Genomic DNA, 18,294 nt, shown 5'->3' on the forward strand with positions numbered 1-18,294 from the left:
GTGGTCTTTCTTCATAGTGTCTTCAAATCCACACATCGCATGTTATTTGTCTCTGTTCATCTCTTCATGTTACCCTATCTAAAGCTTCACCTGTACATTAAAAGTGATCCTAAGCAATATTGTACATGAAGTCATTAGAGGACTGTTCTCAGTAAACAGTGGGGTGTACCAAAAGGTAGTCACCATAACAAGACTGTCTTCCAAAGATGAATCTTTTAGCTCCCTCTCTGAACATTTGTCTTTTCTCCATGGACAGCTGAGATTGCGTACGAGAGATCAATGAGTGCTTGGTTCAGTCTAACACTGGTTGCCAATCCTTCTGTTAGACGCTCTGTGGCGACTGCTGGTTGGTCAGGTCGTCTCTGGGTTATATTACACCAACCGAATCCTGAGATTCCAGTTCACTGGACAAAATCCGTTTGCCATTGTCACTGTAACTCCGGTTTGGGAGAAAAGACAATCTATGAGAGAAAAAAAGAAGAGAAAAAAAATATATTAAAAGACCTGAGCTGCATAATGAAATGAACATTAACACGATGTACATTCATAATTGTGTATTTCACGAAAACTCTAAGAGAGATTATGTATTATGGACGAGTTGAGTTAGTCAGTGAATCACAAAACAGAGGAGCGGATTCAATAAATCACTGACAGACATCTTGTTATAAACTCGAGTCAACAGAACGTTCATTCATTCACATTTGGTGTTACTTTGACCACGTTTTGGTTAACAAATATTGTGAAATATCACCAGGTTGGAATGTTTTGATATTTTTCAAACCAAACAGGGAAACAAGCTATGTATTGTAGACACAGTTTCACTTCTATGTGTAGAGTAAATGTTTAATACTTGGCCTTATGATATCTTTATTTGTCTGAGTGGACTGTGAAAACCGACTCACATTCCATTTGTACCGAGGTTAAAATATAATTTGCTGTGGAGCTCACTTTCTCATTTCATGTAATTTTCATTTTCACAGTATTCTGAGCCTTGATATTTACATAGTTTTGAGTCTAACAGCAGAAAATCTCAAAGCAAAATAATCAAATTTCATACGTTTATTTATGGAATACAAAAAAAAATGGAAGACAGTCACAGACACCCACACAGTACGAAGTGACTCACAACATGGACATATGTCATTGTTTGATACCTATTGCAATGGGCTTGTCCTCTGATACTGTTTTTCAGCAATTCCTGAAGAGTTGGTGATGATACTTCATAGCATGTGTTCCTGATCGACAAGATACACAGTAAACAAAACACATGCTCCAAGTTATTTCTGAACAGGGAAGTACAGAGGCCTCTCTCTCTCTCTCTCTCTCTCATTCTCTCTCTCTCTCTCTCTCTCTCTCTCTCTCTTTCTCTCTCTCTTTCTTTCTGTTATCCCTCTCATTCCATGGTCACCTTGTGCCAGAATGCTGCACCCATATTAACTCAGAACAAACACCGAAATTGTCCTCTTATCATATCAGGCCATTAATAGCTCAAGTAATGCTGTGACTATCCATAGATCTTTGATTTGAAACATTGAATGATACTGAAGGATTACATGCATAATTCACAAACTGGTGCAGAGTAACTATGATGGACAAACAGATTTGCGTAAACATGACAATGCTTTTTGAAGTCTAATGGCTTCAGACAAGTTCTGTGGACATGCATTTCAACATAATTGTGAGTCTTTTGCCTTGAATTAAAGAACCAGAATTCCTTGGTGGACCAAAGTTGAGTCTCAGCTTCCTACATAATACATTTAGATGTTCTGATCAGGCTAGCCTTTCTGAACCAATAGCTTTGAGATTTCACTAGTGGCACCTGTATTCTTATTACACATCATTGATTGAGACTGCCTGAAATTATGCCATGTGAATTGTGGCATTTTGTTTGATTCAAAGAGTTAAACCAAAGACAAGTTCTTTGATTACATAAAAGAACACAAATTCAGTAGTACCATTATCCGCTGATGATGTTTCATTGTAGACAATGTGAGCACCAGGGAACACAATTAAAACACTGTACAAGTGTAACATTTCCGCGTTCACGTCTTAAGAGGGAATTTCCTTAATCTTTTCCGGCTGTAGGAACATGTTTATCTTCTAATATAGCTATGAAAACACACATATAGAGAGAGGTTTATGGAGGACTCATAAACAGAGACGGTTCCCCATGGAACATACACAAAGAGATGTACTTCAATCACTTAAGACCAGATAAAGCAAGTGCGACTACATCATGAAAATAGTCTGGACCTTTTCTACACTTTGTATATAACAGGGTCTACAACAATATTTTTTCTGGAGGAGAAAGTAACCACAACACATCTGATTATAATAAAACTTCAGAGACAGCATAACAGATAGCTTCGTGAGAGCTTTCCCAGATAGAGCCATCTCAATTAAAGAAGTCCAAGAAATTGGTCCAAAGAAAGCTAAATGCAGCTCATACTTGTTCACGAAAAAAACATCATTGTTGCACATTCTCTGAAACTGCGGCCAACGGTTTGTTCCTATCCTTGATCACTAATTTTCTTCCTCTTTATTCCCACTCTGTTGTTGGTAGCTCTACTGTACCTGGGTTCTTCAAACTGACCTTGGCACAAAAGCTAGCTCTCCCACGTGTAATATTTTAACAGACACTGCCGCAACAAAATAGATAAGTACGAAACATTACAGCACTAATAAAACCTTTGTCACGTTTAAGCACAACATCTGGTAGAGCTTCCGTCAACAGCCGTCAAAAGCCCCACGGTAGCAAAGGCAGAGAACAGAGACGTGGAGAACAGAGAAGCTTTAAACTGGTTCACGTGACTACAAATCACTGAAAGTGAAAGAATCTTTGACATATGCTATAGACCTTTCAGAAAAAAAAGGTAAAGTGCTCAAAAACAGGAGTAAGATGTTGACTGTGATCTTATGCTACCACTCTGCCTGCATTCACTATCTATCTACAACCCAACGCCCTTGTGTGACAACATGGGCCGAAGCACGATGGGGGCATTGTGAATATGGTGCGGAGTGATTGACGGATGAGGGTTTGTTGTGTGGAAGACTTGGCCACGTGTTGGTAGGGTCTGACTGTGGAATTCTCAGCCTATCTGCTATAGAGGCATCCACACACAAACTTTGCAAGCCCTTTTTTTTTTTTTGCCTTCTTTCTCCCTCTCTTCATTCTAATTTTCCATCTATTGTGCAAGTTTCCAGGACAAATTATAATGAAGTCCCATCAAAGAGACAGAGATGTAGGAAAAAATGGGAATGCTTGTTTCTTAACTCCTGCAAGATCATTTAATGCCTAGAAAAATGACTTTTTGATGATTTGGTGGTATTCCAGTGAAATGTTTCATCTTGACGCTAACATTTGCTGCGCAAATTAGACCTGACTTCTTGGAACAAGGTCTACATTCCTCTGTTGTCTAGAATAAAATTGCATCAATCCAAAACTACAGACTATGATGTTTCAAGTAATCCAAATTAAATTAAAATCTAACGGAGCAATCCTGACAGTTTTGACAAACGTGTCCTGGTCATGAACTGCTGAACTGCCTATAAGTGTGTAAACTTTATGTCCCTTTTCATCCACTCACCAACTCCCAGTTACATGTCTATTAATACAAAGTCTCAAGGGACATTTGAGCAGTGTTTTATCTCACTGAGTAATATTCAGGTCCTAAGTTCAAGAGTTATTTTTTTCCAATGTCTGCAATATAAAAAAAAATTAGTCTGATGCAATACGTCGCCTATACTAATACAGGGCACATATTATGTACACTACATGTAAAGTGATTTGCCATAGGCAAAATAATTCTTTCCCTGAGACTTCAGTATAGTACTTCCTAAAATGAGATATACTTAATATGCCTTTATGGGGAAGCAAAAAGTAGAGAATAGTGAATAAAATGTGACTTGAGACCCAGATAAAGCTGAAATTACCTTCGCTGTCTCCAGTCAAATAACAGACTCTCCAAGGTCCCCTGAGGTCAAGAAACCTTTCTGTAGAGTTATCCTTCACTGTTTGCATGGTCTTTTACTATATTAAGAGTCTGTGGGATAAGATCTGTAATCTGTGTCAGCTGCGTTCTGTTCTTTGTGATATACATTTAACTCATAATGTCAAATAATGTTGTCCATATGTCAAAACACATTCTCACACTTAAACTGGCTTGCTCTATGTTTTGAAATATATTTATGAGTAAAGAAAATAAAGGAAGAAAGAAAAAGAAAAAAAAAAAACAACAAAAAAAACTTTCTCTGTTATTCTCTTTTACTGTTTTATTTCCACTCTGCTTCAAGTTTGTGATGCTTTATTAAAATGAACATCACAGATATCTGTGTAGATCATGTTTTTGAACTCTGTTTGAGGTGCCCCATATAGCTATAATATTCAAGCATTTCATCATGTCCACAATAGGCCTCAAGGATGTTGATGTACCACACAGACAGCTTGTAGTTTTTGTGGCTTGCTTTCTCCTGACTCAAAGGAAAACATAGTTAATCAATAGTTATTTGCACATGTATCTGATCCAGTGGCGAATCTACTGACTGAATGCTTGAGGTGGAAAACTGCCCACTGCAGATAGTGAGGTATCCAGTAAAACAGCCAAATCAGTGAAAAGACACACTTTGATGAATCACATAAAGTCTAGCCCATCTTCTATCAAGTCATCTCTCAGATCGATTGCTCTTCCTATAGGTGCTAAGCTCAAATCGTATTATCAGTAATCGTCGCCGTTTTAAAACCATTAAAGAAAACATCAAAAGTTAGTCTATCAAACTTCTTCATCAAGCAGTGTTTTCTCCAAATATAAATCACAACATACCATCAAATCCTTGACAGAACATCTGATAATTATCTTAGAATAACAAACTGCCCAGGTGTACACCATGACAGAAGTTGCTATCATGTTGCCTGATTATTGGAACTGCAGAGGAAATAGTGTGAGAATTCTCAGACAACCCTCCTAGAACGTCTTGCCTATCAGTTTTCTTGAAAAACAAAAACAAAAAAAACCCAAAACACTTGCCTCTTCCTTCAAATCAGTCACTTCTGACAACCGTCTCCAATCCCTTCCATCCATTCATCTTCTCCAAACCCCTATGCATCACACTCTGGGAGAGTTCTGAACCTAACTCAACTGGGCTCAAGCTATCTACAGTTGGACTCAAAGTCCAAAAACGTCATTAAGTCCGAACCATATGTGAGTACTGACTCACATTACCACTGCATCATGTTGACTTGGATTCAAATTATGCAAATTCTGATATCTTGAACTTTGCAATGAATATAATGTAGTGACAACTGGACCCATAAATGACCTTTTTGTGCAAGAGTAATGTAAATAGTCCCAATCATTGCTAAGCAACCGCAAATACCATCTTGAGTGTTTCACTGTTTTCACTAATACAAAGAAAATTTGGAATTAATTGGTGGCAGTGCTTTTGTTGAGGTGGGGGGGAGTTGGGGGGGAGGGGGTGATCACACGAAAGCGAAATGAGCATGGTGTGTGTATATACAGACATTCAAAATGACAAAGTGCTGACACCAGATTAGATCCACCATAGTCGGTAATATGAAGAGAGCTTATTAAAATATCTCAACTGAAAAATTTATGTAGCTCGATTAAAGATAAATAAACTTTTAATAAGCTCAAATTATTACTTTAACCAGCATTAACAAATACTTTGACATTTCAAAAATAAACCAAACATCTGTGATAAATCAATCTAAAGCCCAAGAGAGTATGGATTACTTTGTTGAATCAAATTCCAACCTATTTGAGTAATCCATGCGTCAGGAAAGGACATGAGAACCAATCTCACTGCTGTCAGTCAGAATTTAACATGGACTGATGGAGAGAACAAAAACACTATAATTTGCAACACAGCTTGGCCCAATCCCTATTCCAAAGTAACTTTCTAATAATACGTTCTGACAAGTTTGGAATAACTTCTACCTTTACACTTTTTACAGTGTGTCATATGAAACCAGACATCTTTGCCACAACCATTTGCGTTCGGACCAGTTCCACATGTAAAACGGACAGCGATTGCTCATAATTATTGAACATTAAATCTTTTGCTGGGTATTAATGAGAAACTACGGAGAAAACGAAGTCAAAGTGCATTCCATTTATAGCACGTACTGTGTGTTAAGGCAGTGACTTCATATCATGTGATATTCCGTAAGAACAATTAAAAGAATCATTCTATTCAAAGAACGTACTATTTGATATCCGCTGAGATTTCGTTAAGTGAACAGTCCTCACTGAATTTTCGTAGATATTCAATCAAACAAATCAATTATCGAACACAAATTACATAGAGCCCAGTAATATTATAAAGCCAGTGGGCTCAGACAGAGCGTTGACATGGAAAGAATCGGTATCATTACATGATATTTCACTGGATTCTGATGCTTCTCTAGATATCTCTCTTATTCAGTCTTCAACACAAAGTGAAACAAAATAAAATCCATTAAGGAATAGCGCTCACAAAAAGCAGCAATGTGCTTCTACTCAATGAAAATGTTACATAACCATCAAGGAGTTGCATTGTTTCTCGGCTACTCTACACGACAATGAATGACGAAATGGAGGCTAAAGGGATTGTTGCTCAAGTGAATTAGATCAGGAGTTTTCATCATGATGCCAAATCCAGCCAGGCCAAAACGAAAAGGTAAACTCTAACACAACATTTTGGCAGACTTAAAAATTCCTCCAAGCCTGACTGTAAATGATGAGCTTCTAAGACTGATAAATAAATCAAGCACAAGTTCAAAGCCATACCAACTCTGAAATGAGCAGAACCTTTAATCTGGCATGGCAACAATCTGAAAATGGAGGATTTAGTGCACCCTCAGATGAACCCTGTCCCTGTTTGACCAAATATGGAAACATCCTCTAAAGTAGTGGATTAAGGATATTTAACACATGCTCACTCCTTCCCAACAGCAGGTATCTTCACATACAGTTATTTTCAAACCTTTGGTTTCCATGGTGACAGGCAGAGATGAGTTGAATTAATATGAATCAAAAGGCTAGGCTCATCTTTAGCCTTGTCTTTTCAATAACAAAATAACTTGAAATGACAATCAAGGATATGGTTTTAGTGTGGCAAGAAAAGCTTTAAGATAACAAAATTCTAAACAGCTAAAACGTGGTGTCACTGAGACGTGTAATAAAGAGCCAAACTGTGTAAACACAAGGTAACTGCTAAAATAGAAAAAGCGGTAACATAAAACGTCTTAATAGAGTACTGGGCCACCACCAGCTGCCATTTCAGGATGCTGTGGCTTTGAGTCTACAAGTGTCTGGAACTTTATTAGAGGGAAAAAGACACCATAATTCCACAAGAAATTCCATCATTTACTTTTTTTTTTTTTTTTTTTGATGACGGTGGAAATTGCTGTCTCCAGCACAGCTGCAGAATCTCCCTTCAGCGTGTCTAACAAGTTGAGGTCTGGTGTCCGAGACGGTCGTGGCACATGGCCCACATTATTTTCATATTCATCAAACAATACAACGGCCACTCACGTCCCATGGACGGAGGCACTGATATTCTGGAAGAGTCCATCACGATAGGAATTCTTCACCACAGGGTAAAGACGGTCGGTCAAAACGGCCTTGTGTTTATTGGCATTTCTCTCTACCCTCTCTACTGAGTCAAGAGGACTTAAGCCATGCCAGAAAAATGCAACCCACACCATAACAGAGCCGCCACAGCTTTTTACCATGGGAAACAGGCACTTTGGGTTTGTACGTTTATTTTGGCGCATGCTCCACACGCACTCTTTCGCTTACCGGGAAGAGGGTAAAGGACGAATTATCTGCTTTAGACCACCCCTTGGGATTCTCAGGAGGCCTGTCAATCATGGCATAAACTGCAAATGCCCCAAATCTTTTCCTACTCAAATAGATTTGAATGTTTATTAATAAATTTTATCAACTACATGTGCAATTCAAATATAAACACAGTGCTGTTTTTTTTTAATATAACTAACTAAAGTCCACGTAGCACAGACGCATTAAAATCGATCAACATGATATCAGATGGAGTTACATGGCAAAGAATACTGTATCACTCCATATGACAGACAGTGCTTTAATTGACAGATAAAGGATATCAGTGATCTATAAGTATTACTCTATGGGCTACTTTGGAACTTGTCTTGTTTCTTCAAGTCTTTCAGAACAAAATGACTAAAACCACAGGTGACCCTGACTAATGATGTCTCTCCTTCAGACTTCTAAGCCAGTGTCACCTTAACCACTGGCCTCGAGAAATATTAGCCATTTGAGCCATTTTTATCCCTGAGTTCCTTATCCAACCATCACACCTTGTGCTAAAACATGGTGGATTTTGCCTGATTGGCATTTTCATACATGACCCTGAGAAAAATCAGATGGTGATCATTTAATTAAGTAGAGAACCACACCTGTATGGAAGAACCTGCTTTAAATATGAGCTGTGTCTTTGCTTAATTCAAGTGTTTCCCTTATTCTGGTAGTCATGACAAAGCATTCTGAAAACTGTCTCCGGGTATGTCACTGCAGTCACAGCATGTACAATGTCTTTGATGCGCTGACTTGACACAGAGCTTTGAAAAATGGCATAACATGTGTGGTTCAGCTCAGTTGATGAACAGATATGTAATGGAAAAAAAATATGGGAAAAAAAAATACCTGCATTCAGTAAGTTATGTCAGTTCTCCAAAAACATTGAAAAGTAACAGGGTATTAGTTAATGGAATGGAAATATTTCCTTTATGGATTAAATAAAGGTATCTAAGTAGACTTCTGTACATCTGACCATTTGTATATCCGTAAATAAAAACCTCCTTTGCACTACTCCCAGCAGCACTACCGCTATATCTGTGTATTTGTCATCACACGTGTATTGTCTCACATTTGTGTGTTGTTTTGCACTACTGTCTGTCTGACAGTCTGTTTATTGTTCTACGAATTTATTATATGGATATGTCCCGTGCCAAGAACGTGAACTAGCCATGTCATAAGATTTTTACTGTCCAGATAACCTGTGTTGTTCTGTAGACGTGACGATGAAACTCTTTGGCTTGACTTGACTTGACTTGACTTTGACTCAAGACTATGTCACACTACGAGGGGTAAAGATGCCCGTTCAACGTTTCCAATATTCATATTCGTGTCCGACACTGGGAGTTTGTCTGCAACATCAAAATTGGGCTGAATTCGTGTAGTCTGAACCAGGCCTTACTATGACTCATCAAGTAGTCATCACACCTCCATCTCCACTTGTCTGTCCTCTGGCCTATTAACGCTCTACTCATCCACCGCTGGTTAACCAGTTCGTTGTCTAATCATGATGGTCACCTGTTCCCTGTTCATTATCTCATTAGGATGTTTGTATATGCACTAGTCTCTGATTTTCATGAGCATACAGAGCCTTGGTCCTCCTCATTAACATTTCTGCTGTTAGCCCCCATGTTTATTCCTAATTAGCATTGTAGCTCTTAGCCTCCTTGTTCTTGTTAGCTCTCCTGTTCCTGTTAGCTTCCCTGTGCTCGATTATTGACCACCACCTGTTAACTGTTATTGATCTGTAGTCCTGCCCCAAGTAGCCTGATTATCACGCACCAAATCTGGGCTGTTTTGTGATTTGGATTTGGACTGCATTTTGGAATAAAGCTTGTACAGTACATGCATCCTGATTCTAAGAGAATTTGTGATAGTACCCCAAACAACCTTGAAACCTAAAATTCTTTCTCAGTCATGTTTTGCATATTTACAGCTGAGACAGCATGCACATCTGCTAAACACAAGTAGAAATTTTAAGACCAGTCTGCTATTATTATTTACTGAATGAATTACTGCATGTCAAGTTGTATTACTGGGACAGTGTTTAAATATTCATAGTCGGGCTCAAATTGCTAAAACTTAAGAGGTCTCTGGTTTCCAGAATCTCTCTCCAGAGTGCCAGACTCACTGGTTTGATATTAGAGCTATCTAAGATCTTTCCGAACGTTCTAGAACTTAGGCAATCTTATGATTGCGCCAGACTCACTGGTTTGATATTAGAGCTATCTAAGATCTTTCTGAACATTCTAGAACTTGGGCAATCTTATGATTGTGCCGGACTCACTGGTTTGATATTAGAGCTATCTAAGATCTTTCCGAACGTTCTAGAACTTAGGCAATCTTATGGTACTTTCTGAACTTCTGAATGAATCTAGAGATTCCTAGAGCCTTGAAGGCATGTTTGACCACAGAGCAGTCAGTATGTAGTGGATGCTAAGTGAGACAGTGAAAGTGAAAAGGCATTTACATTGAACCTCATTCCAGTATTTCAGTTTGACACTTAATGAGACTGAAGTTGAGCTCAGTGTGATGTTAACAATCACATCTTCTGTCATAATTGTAATACTTTTAATAACTTTTCATATTTTTTCTATGAAATCAACGCAATGCATTAAGCTGAACATTAATCAAATGTTTCAGATCTTGCATTTGCTTTAGAACCCAATGAGACAGGTACAGCTTCATCAACTAAAAGCATTTTAGCATTGCCACACCAATAATCTGAATCAATATATTAATAAGTTTTGATCAATAGCACCACCTTACTGCCTACAACATCTTAAATGCTAATAAAAATGAAAAAAAAAAAAAATGAAATTGAACACATTCTAATGTCACAACTATTCGGGCAGAATTAAAATTCTTGTTAAGCAGAAAAGTCATGATTATACACCATTTTCAGAGGGACATTTTTTTGAACATGAACATTTTTATCATCAGAACAATCCATTAAGAAACACCTAAAATCTGTGAGAAAACATGTGAACTGTATATTTAGATTTCACCCTGTAATAGTCATGCTAGAAATAAACAAAATCTTGCATTTATTTGGCTTTACACTAATGAAAATTCAGAAATTCCTCTTAACGATGGAAAGCTCTTCAAAACAAACTGATTAAAACCTGACTCTCACAGTATACATAAAAAACCCAGATAAAAGTCTCTTCTTCTAAAGAGAGCTTATTTAAAAGCACAAGGTTCTGCTCCTGGAATCAAATTGTGACTGTAACTCAACTCAGACAGCATCACATACATTCCAGACATAGTTCAGGAAAATGCAGGGGGAAAAAAATTGCAAGCCTTTATGACTGAGAGAAATTGTGTGTGTGTGTGTTTGTGTGCATGCGCGTGTGTGTGTGCGCGTGTGAATGGAGACGGTGTGGAGTGGTTGTTCATTGGATTGTGGCCAGTAAGAATGGTCTCTGTGGAAACAGAGGCAGACGCATAAGAGGGGGTGGGGGGAGTCAAGATTTTTCTTTTTCTGTCACCCCTGCGTCTTCTCTAGCTATCACACATAATAAAGGTGGTGAGAAACAGAGGTAAAGAGTGTTGCCACGGTTTCAGCTATGGGCCCTGCAACCTTATTTCACCCTTCGTATGATTGCTGTTCTTATTTTACAAAGACCCGTGTACAGCCCATGCTTTTCCACAAAGAGTACTAAGTGCAATTCTAAATCCTTTCTTTGGTGCACATGGGAAAGCAGCTTTGATATAAAACACTCTGGAGAAAAACATACACGCCAGTGAGCTATTTAGATGACTGAAAAAATGTGGGGTTTTTTTTTTCCTATGTTGATTCTTTTAGTTGCCAATCATTTCTGATACAATCTGAAAAAAAAAATCCCCCAAAATTTAACTTCACAGCACAAGTTGTTATTGAGTGGATTTTAAGAAAAACAGAGGTATTAAAGAACTCTCAGACATGAGGTATAATTCAGGTATAGTTTTCTTTTTACATGTTTCCAGGTATCAACAGGTGATTCAGTGTCAGCATCAGTATACACATCCATGTACCTTGCCTGCAGAATAACCTGCTCTATTTCCGGTTTAAACAGCCAAGCAATCTGCTGACAGGAGTCAGTACTAATAACATATATTATTCCTCTTTAATGAAAGATCAGTTCTCAGGTGGATAGACTCCAGTCCCTATTGATGAATGTCCAAAGACACAAGTTAACATCTAAATTTATGGCAAAGAGGCAGAAGCTGACTGTGTTACTAACCATGCTGTGGTTACGAATCACTGCGAAAATTAACACCAAAACATGAGTGACCCCCAAGTCAAACTATAAATCTGAGTATAATTACAAAACGTCCAGGCAAAAGGTAGGGGCAAATGAAAAAAGATATATCCCACACTCCGGAACGTTTTGCAAATAACATCTATTCTTGTTTCATTAATTGAATTCACAGCGGAAAAAGCAACATCTGCTTTTTGTCTCAGGTAGTTTTAAATAAACAGGCAGTAAAGTGTAATAATACTATTTCTTTTGTGTTTTATGTGTTACGCATTGCTGGCATTCAAATTGTACCCAATAAAAATTATGAAGGCAGTAGTCATGCATCAAAACATATTTTCTACAAGTGCATGCAAAGAAAACACACGTCTAATTGAGAGCTTTAACATATTCAGTGGAGCACAACAATAACAATAAAACATGAAATGAAACCCACAAATAATAATGCAACAATAGCAAACCATAAAGGCACACCCGTTGCAATGATACTGAAAACCAATACTCTTCTTCTTAACGGAGACCACAAACAACTGGGAACATCACGTTTACCATAATAGGCCTAATTACAAAAACCAAAAAGAGTCACAACATCAGCCATGAGATAAATCTCATAAAAACAAAGGTACAATAAACAGTAGCAAAGCGACTGCTATTATTTTTAAAATGTCAGTAGGGGTTTTAAACAGAGTTTATAGAATCACGAACATTCCGCAGTCACTCCCATGAAGGGTTTTTGCTGGTTTGATCGTGAGCCAGGATGATGTCACTCCAGCTCTGTGCCACTACTACTGAGCTGCTACAAGTAGAAGAGTCCTGCTAACACATACACCACTTTAACACGTACCAGACACCAGAGTCCAAATGGGTAAACAGCTGGTCATATAGCTTTTAGCGCTTTAAAGCATGCTAGCAGCTGTCTCATTCTGAAGATACAACGTCTGAGAATGCACATTCTTAAAAGTAATTGTTATCAAGGGAGCACGTTAAGAAATCTTGATCTAAGACTACATAAGAATGATTCCACTGTACTTAAGTGGATTGAACCATGTCAGAAACTTACAGGGTACCTCAGAATATGCCCCTGATAGGAAAACTAAGGGCTGATGTCACTAAGAAATAACATATTTTAGCATTGACAATATCTGAATCAATATTTTATATTGCTAATTATCTTGATCTGTAAAAGTGACATAGAACACCACCTTAATATCACTCCCCACTGAAATTCCACTCTAAAGAGCTGACATTGTACGTGTCTCTGACGATACCCCTATTAGAGGTAAGATACTAAGTTGAGGACTGATGTTACTTAAAAATAAAGTACAATTTTGCTTTATTTTAGCATTGCCAATAGATATAAAGAAAATTGTCTACTCTGCCCCTGTAAAAGTGTTTTCTAGATGTAGTAACTATCATGTACTTTTAAAGAGAAAGACATCATACCCAGTAAAACAGCCGAAAATGGGGCTTTTGTCAAAAAACGCATTTTCTTTTGAATGTGACTATATTTTAAAAGTGTTACTGTCTGGTCATTTTACTGTGCTCAGCTGGCACAGGGAAAAAAATGATCTTAGTCCAAGTGTTATTCATTTATGCATTAATCTAAAAAGGCTCAGGAATCAAGGATATTGTGAAAAGAAAAAAAAAAACCCTCCAAAAATATGTACTTTGCTTCTGGCAAAGAACTGCAGAAAATGAATTAAAAGGTTAAATAATATTGAATTCAATAATGAGGTAACATTTCCTGCACAGACAGAAGGCAAAAACCCAAGACGAGGCACAGATAGATGACCCAGTAAGACCAAGAAAAGGCTTCATCTTTCACGGGTAATCCCTGACGTCTCTTCTTCTCTCAGAACCCATTTCAAAAAGGGCAGAACATTCCGGCGAGACTTACCTGAGAGCGATTGTCGTACCGTTCACGGACGCAGAGTAGGGTCTGGTGGGGCTGAAGCTGCCCTGCCGTGCGTAGCGTTCATCTCCGCAGCACAAGATGGTGAGGAAAGCCCTTCGAAAAGCTCGGTTCAGAAAGGCGTAGAGAAAAGGATTCAGGCCAGAGTTAATGTATCCCAGCCACAGCCACGCGGTCCACATCTGCTCAGGGACGCTGTACTGGATGAACGGATCCACTACGTTGGTGATGAAGAACGGCGCCCAGCAGAGGCAGAAGCATCCCATGATGACCGCCAGCGTTTTGGCCGCTTTGGTTTCGATCTTCATTCGGCTCGGACCCTGCTGGTCGTGGCCGTAGTACTGTTCGGGCGCTGAGCCAGCGCGTTGTAGAGTGCCTATCTGTCGAGCGTGCTCCATGGCAGTCACGTAAATGCGCTGATAGGCCAGGACCATCAGTCCCAGTGGCACGTAGAAAGCCACCGCCGAGCAGACCAGGGCGTAGGGCCGGTTCACGAGAAAGACGCAGTATGTCTCATTAGTGACGTTGCTGAATTTCCTGTTTTCAATCTGAGGACAAAAAACACACACACACATAGCTGAAGCTACTTTCATACCAGGGAGAGACGTTTCCAGGGAAGAATAGCTCACCCTGTCAAATATAGGTATAAAACTCATGCATTCTGCTTGGTTCTTCAACCGTAGGTTTGAAAACTGCAGTCATTTTCAGGAAGTCGTTTTCATTTTCAAGCCGTCAAGCTCCTGAAAGGTGTGTCAGTGAGGTTCTTTGAATTGAGAACATGTCTAGCATTTAATTTGAGTGATAAAAGACTAGCTCCGTACCAACCATTCAAATTTATCAAGCAGATTGTTTTCAGTGACTAAATTTCAATCAAGGCTTGATGCTTTTTAGAACAATTTACTCTTCTTTACTAAATGCATGTTTGATTTGAATTGCTGCACATTCTTTCAAATGTTTGTGATGCACGTACCCTTAGTCTGGAAACATATAAAGCGTTTTAAATGAAATCTCGCGTTAAAGATGATGAAAATAAATGACTAATCAATCAGTTGATCTATCAATCAGTTGATCAGTCAGTCAATCGATCAATCAAAATCAAACAAACAATAATCAAACAAACAACTTTGCACTTGGTGCCATGGATGTATTATGTCTGCATTTATTACTGAGAGGTGAGAGGCTACTACCACCAGCCATCAAGTCATCTGTGACCTTAATATTATGACTTCTTCTAAACTTTCACTAAGTCTGTACTTACAATGTCCTCAATGCCAATTGCATTCCAATTCTGCATGATGGGAAGGAACGAGATAAAAGAAGGGATGACCCAACATCCCCCCAACATCAAAGAGACTCTTATTGGTGTCATCTTATTTCTGTACACCAGGGGCTGACAGCAGATAGCATAGTACCTGCCAAAAAGAGAGGGAGAGAGAGAGAGAGAGAGAGAGAGATCAGAGAAACACTCAATTGTCAGGATGTGAGTACTATTATAATGCAAGACTTTCCTAATCAAACATTGCTGTTTCTCCATCACTGAACCTGTAGTCAAACCATGTGTTATGTTTGTTTCACACAAAGATCCAGAAGACTGGGGGTACTGAATAGACTGGGGGTGGGATAAATCAAGTTTTTCTGTGGTACCAGTGAGAGAAAAATGACTCACACAGACATAATACTGACCTGTTCCCTCACTAACAAAGTCCAACATCACTAAACTGAGTGAATGGGCAGAGTTTGCATACTTGCAAATTACATATTATTTTTCCTACCATACATGCTGACAAGCAATGGAATGGAATACACATTGAGGTCCTTAGAAGTCTCACAAACTGCACTCATGTAAATGCATTTCTATTGTTAACTGACCTCTTTGAAAGAGGAGAACATAGGAAAACCTCAAATAGTTCTGCAAAAATTGGGCAGAAGTGATGAAAATAACTATTTGAATATATCGCCCATGGACGAGGTCTCTGAATGAGACTCAGCAGGAGACGAGAGGAGAATGGATGACAGTCACATTATGAAAGTGGGCGCCCAGAATTACGGCATTCAGAATAACACTAAATCAATCTCCCAGTGTGACAATGGAGTGAATATAAACAGCAAAAAAAGGCACAGTAGTATTAGTATGTGTCTAGCTTGTACTAAACCAAACAGAAGAAAAAATTTGTTTTTGTTCTTTTGTGGTTTTTTTTTTTTTTTTTTACAAACATTAGAACAACACAGATCAACTGACATGCTTTTAAAAAATGATAGTGATTTAAATTGTTATCTTTACGGAAAATAAAGAGCAATATATTTCCACATTCTTGTAAAATTGTACGCGACTAAAGCTGGTCTTGGATGTAATATATCATCTAAGATATATTACATTCTTAGAAACATGAAGGCAAATATGTTCCCCAGACAAACCCTCCATGTCAAGGATTTACTGCAACATCCCTGAATAAAAGTTCCAAACCTCCAAATCCTTCTCCAGGAATTAATATGAGCAGTATTCCAAAAGGAGGATATCAAATCTGTGTAGGATATCAAATCATCTTCCATATAGCAGAGTATGTTTTCCTTATGTTTCAAAAAGCAGATAGCCATTGCTGTCTGTTCAATACACAGAGGATATTTCAAAACCTACTGTCCTATTTTTTTTTTTTCATTTTAAGATTGACAAAAGCAAATCTGGAGTTTCATTCACTATCATCTTGTCTCACCTTGTATGACCTTGTGAAACATTCTGTCAAAGAACTGAGAACTCCTTCAGTACATTCTCACCTGTCTAGTGCTATGCAGCACAGATGCAGTATAGAGGCAGTGGTGAGGAGAACATCCAGTGAAGTACGGACGAGGCAAAGAGTCTCGCCGTATCTCCACTGACCTGTGGTCAGCTCTATGGCTGCAAACGGCATAACTACAAGAGCAACTAGGAGATCGGCAAATGCCAGTGACACAATGAAGTAGTTTGTCTTCTTCTTCCTAAATTTGGCAAAGAAACATTTTTAAAATTGAATGAGAAATGGGACGTAAACAATACTTAAGAAAAGAACTTAAACAGCATGGTGCACAACAAAATTAAATTACGGCTGCCACAAACTGTAGTGTCTTGATTGAAGACCACCCATGGAATTAATAATATTACATGCATATAAGTATGAATATAAGCATGACTATATATTAACAAGCTTGTATTAACCTTACTTTCTTGTAAGTACACTGAGTGTTAAGAAAGCATTTCCCATAAAATTACCAGCTGCATTTTTCAAGTTTTATGTACACTGCAGATGGTTACCTGGCAAAAATGATTGCACTTTTTGGCATCTCAGAAGTAATATCAACATCACCCTTTATGCAACAAATAATTCATGTTTCAGAACTATCTCAAATTTCTTTAACGGCTGTTTTAGATTTGATACGTGAAGCTTCATAACACGACTGTCTGTGAGGATTTACTGTCAGGAAAATAAGAAGATTTACATTTACACTGTATGTTTATTTCCAAAAACCATCACCTGTAGGTTGCCTGACAGAAAACATATAAAGACAAAGAGTCCTCGTTTGGTATAGGCACTGAAGGCTGTCACATTCCTCACCTTAGCTGTCTGTCTTTACATACAGCCACCATTACCAGCAGATTTCCAAAGACAGTCATTGTAATGATGGTCACCAGAAAAACAGTGAGAATGATCCTTTCTAGAGAGCTCAGAACATGTTCAGTATTCACCACTTCGTTAGACGATCTAGAGACAAAAAAAAAAAAATTACTGTCGCTGATTCGTCACCGTGACAGCACTTAAGACTGTAGCCAAGTTTCCGAAGGTGCATTAAACTAGATATTCAAGATGTTGTCAAACCACAAAAAAAAAAAAAAATGGTTTTAGATCTTTTTGTTTTAGATTGTTTGGGGCGTTAGGCTCCTCACTCTTGTGTCAGGTTCGAATTTGTGGCCATCACTGGGCATCTGCATGGAGATCTGTCAGATGGGATTCCACCACACGAGATGCTGCAGCCCCTCTGCTGGGAACGAAACACAGCTCAATTTCACACCTCTTGTATTGTGTTTCTTTTTCTCATTTATTTATCTTTTTTTTCTTCCTTTTGACACCCCAAAGCGAGAAATCCACACACTTCCTTGTGTAACTGTAAAAAAAAAAAACAGGCAAAAATTGTGACTAATATCAATATTATGTAGAGGTAATCTGTTTGTCCAAGTCACAAGCTGAGCATTCCTTTGTGTCTGGAGGATACAAAATGATGAGGGACCTCACAATGGAACTGTTCTTCATGGGAGGATCCATGAAACAAAACTCTATTC

The 18,294-nt window shown here is 38.3% G+C and overlaps 1 protein-coding gene across 1 annotated transcript; it reads right to left on the reverse strand.

The window, feature by feature from the left end:
- Positions 1-367: 367 nt before the first annotated feature.
- LOC115808088 (5-hydroxytryptamine receptor 4) lies at positions 368-17,930 on the reverse strand. Its single transcript, XM_030769350.1, has 7 exons — positions 17,902-17,930; positions 17,573-17,719; positions 16,758-16,958; positions 15,244-15,397; positions 13,971-14,533; positions 1,155-1,235; positions 368-461 (listed from the first exon to the last, which is right to left on the reverse strand). The coding sequence occupies exons 1-7, from the start codon at positions 17,928-17,930 to the stop codon at positions 368-370; spliced, it is 1,269 nt and encodes a 422-aa protein (XP_030625210.1).
- Positions 17,931-18,294: the final 364 nt, after the last annotated feature.

The sequence above is a fragment of the Chanos chanos genome, chromosome 3 (assembly GCF_902362185.1).
Source record: "Chanos chanos chromosome 3, fChaCha1.1, whole genome shotgun sequence".
NCBI classification, from domain to species: domain Eukaryota; kingdom Metazoa; phylum Chordata; class Actinopteri; order Gonorynchiformes; family Chanidae; genus Chanos; species Chanos chanos.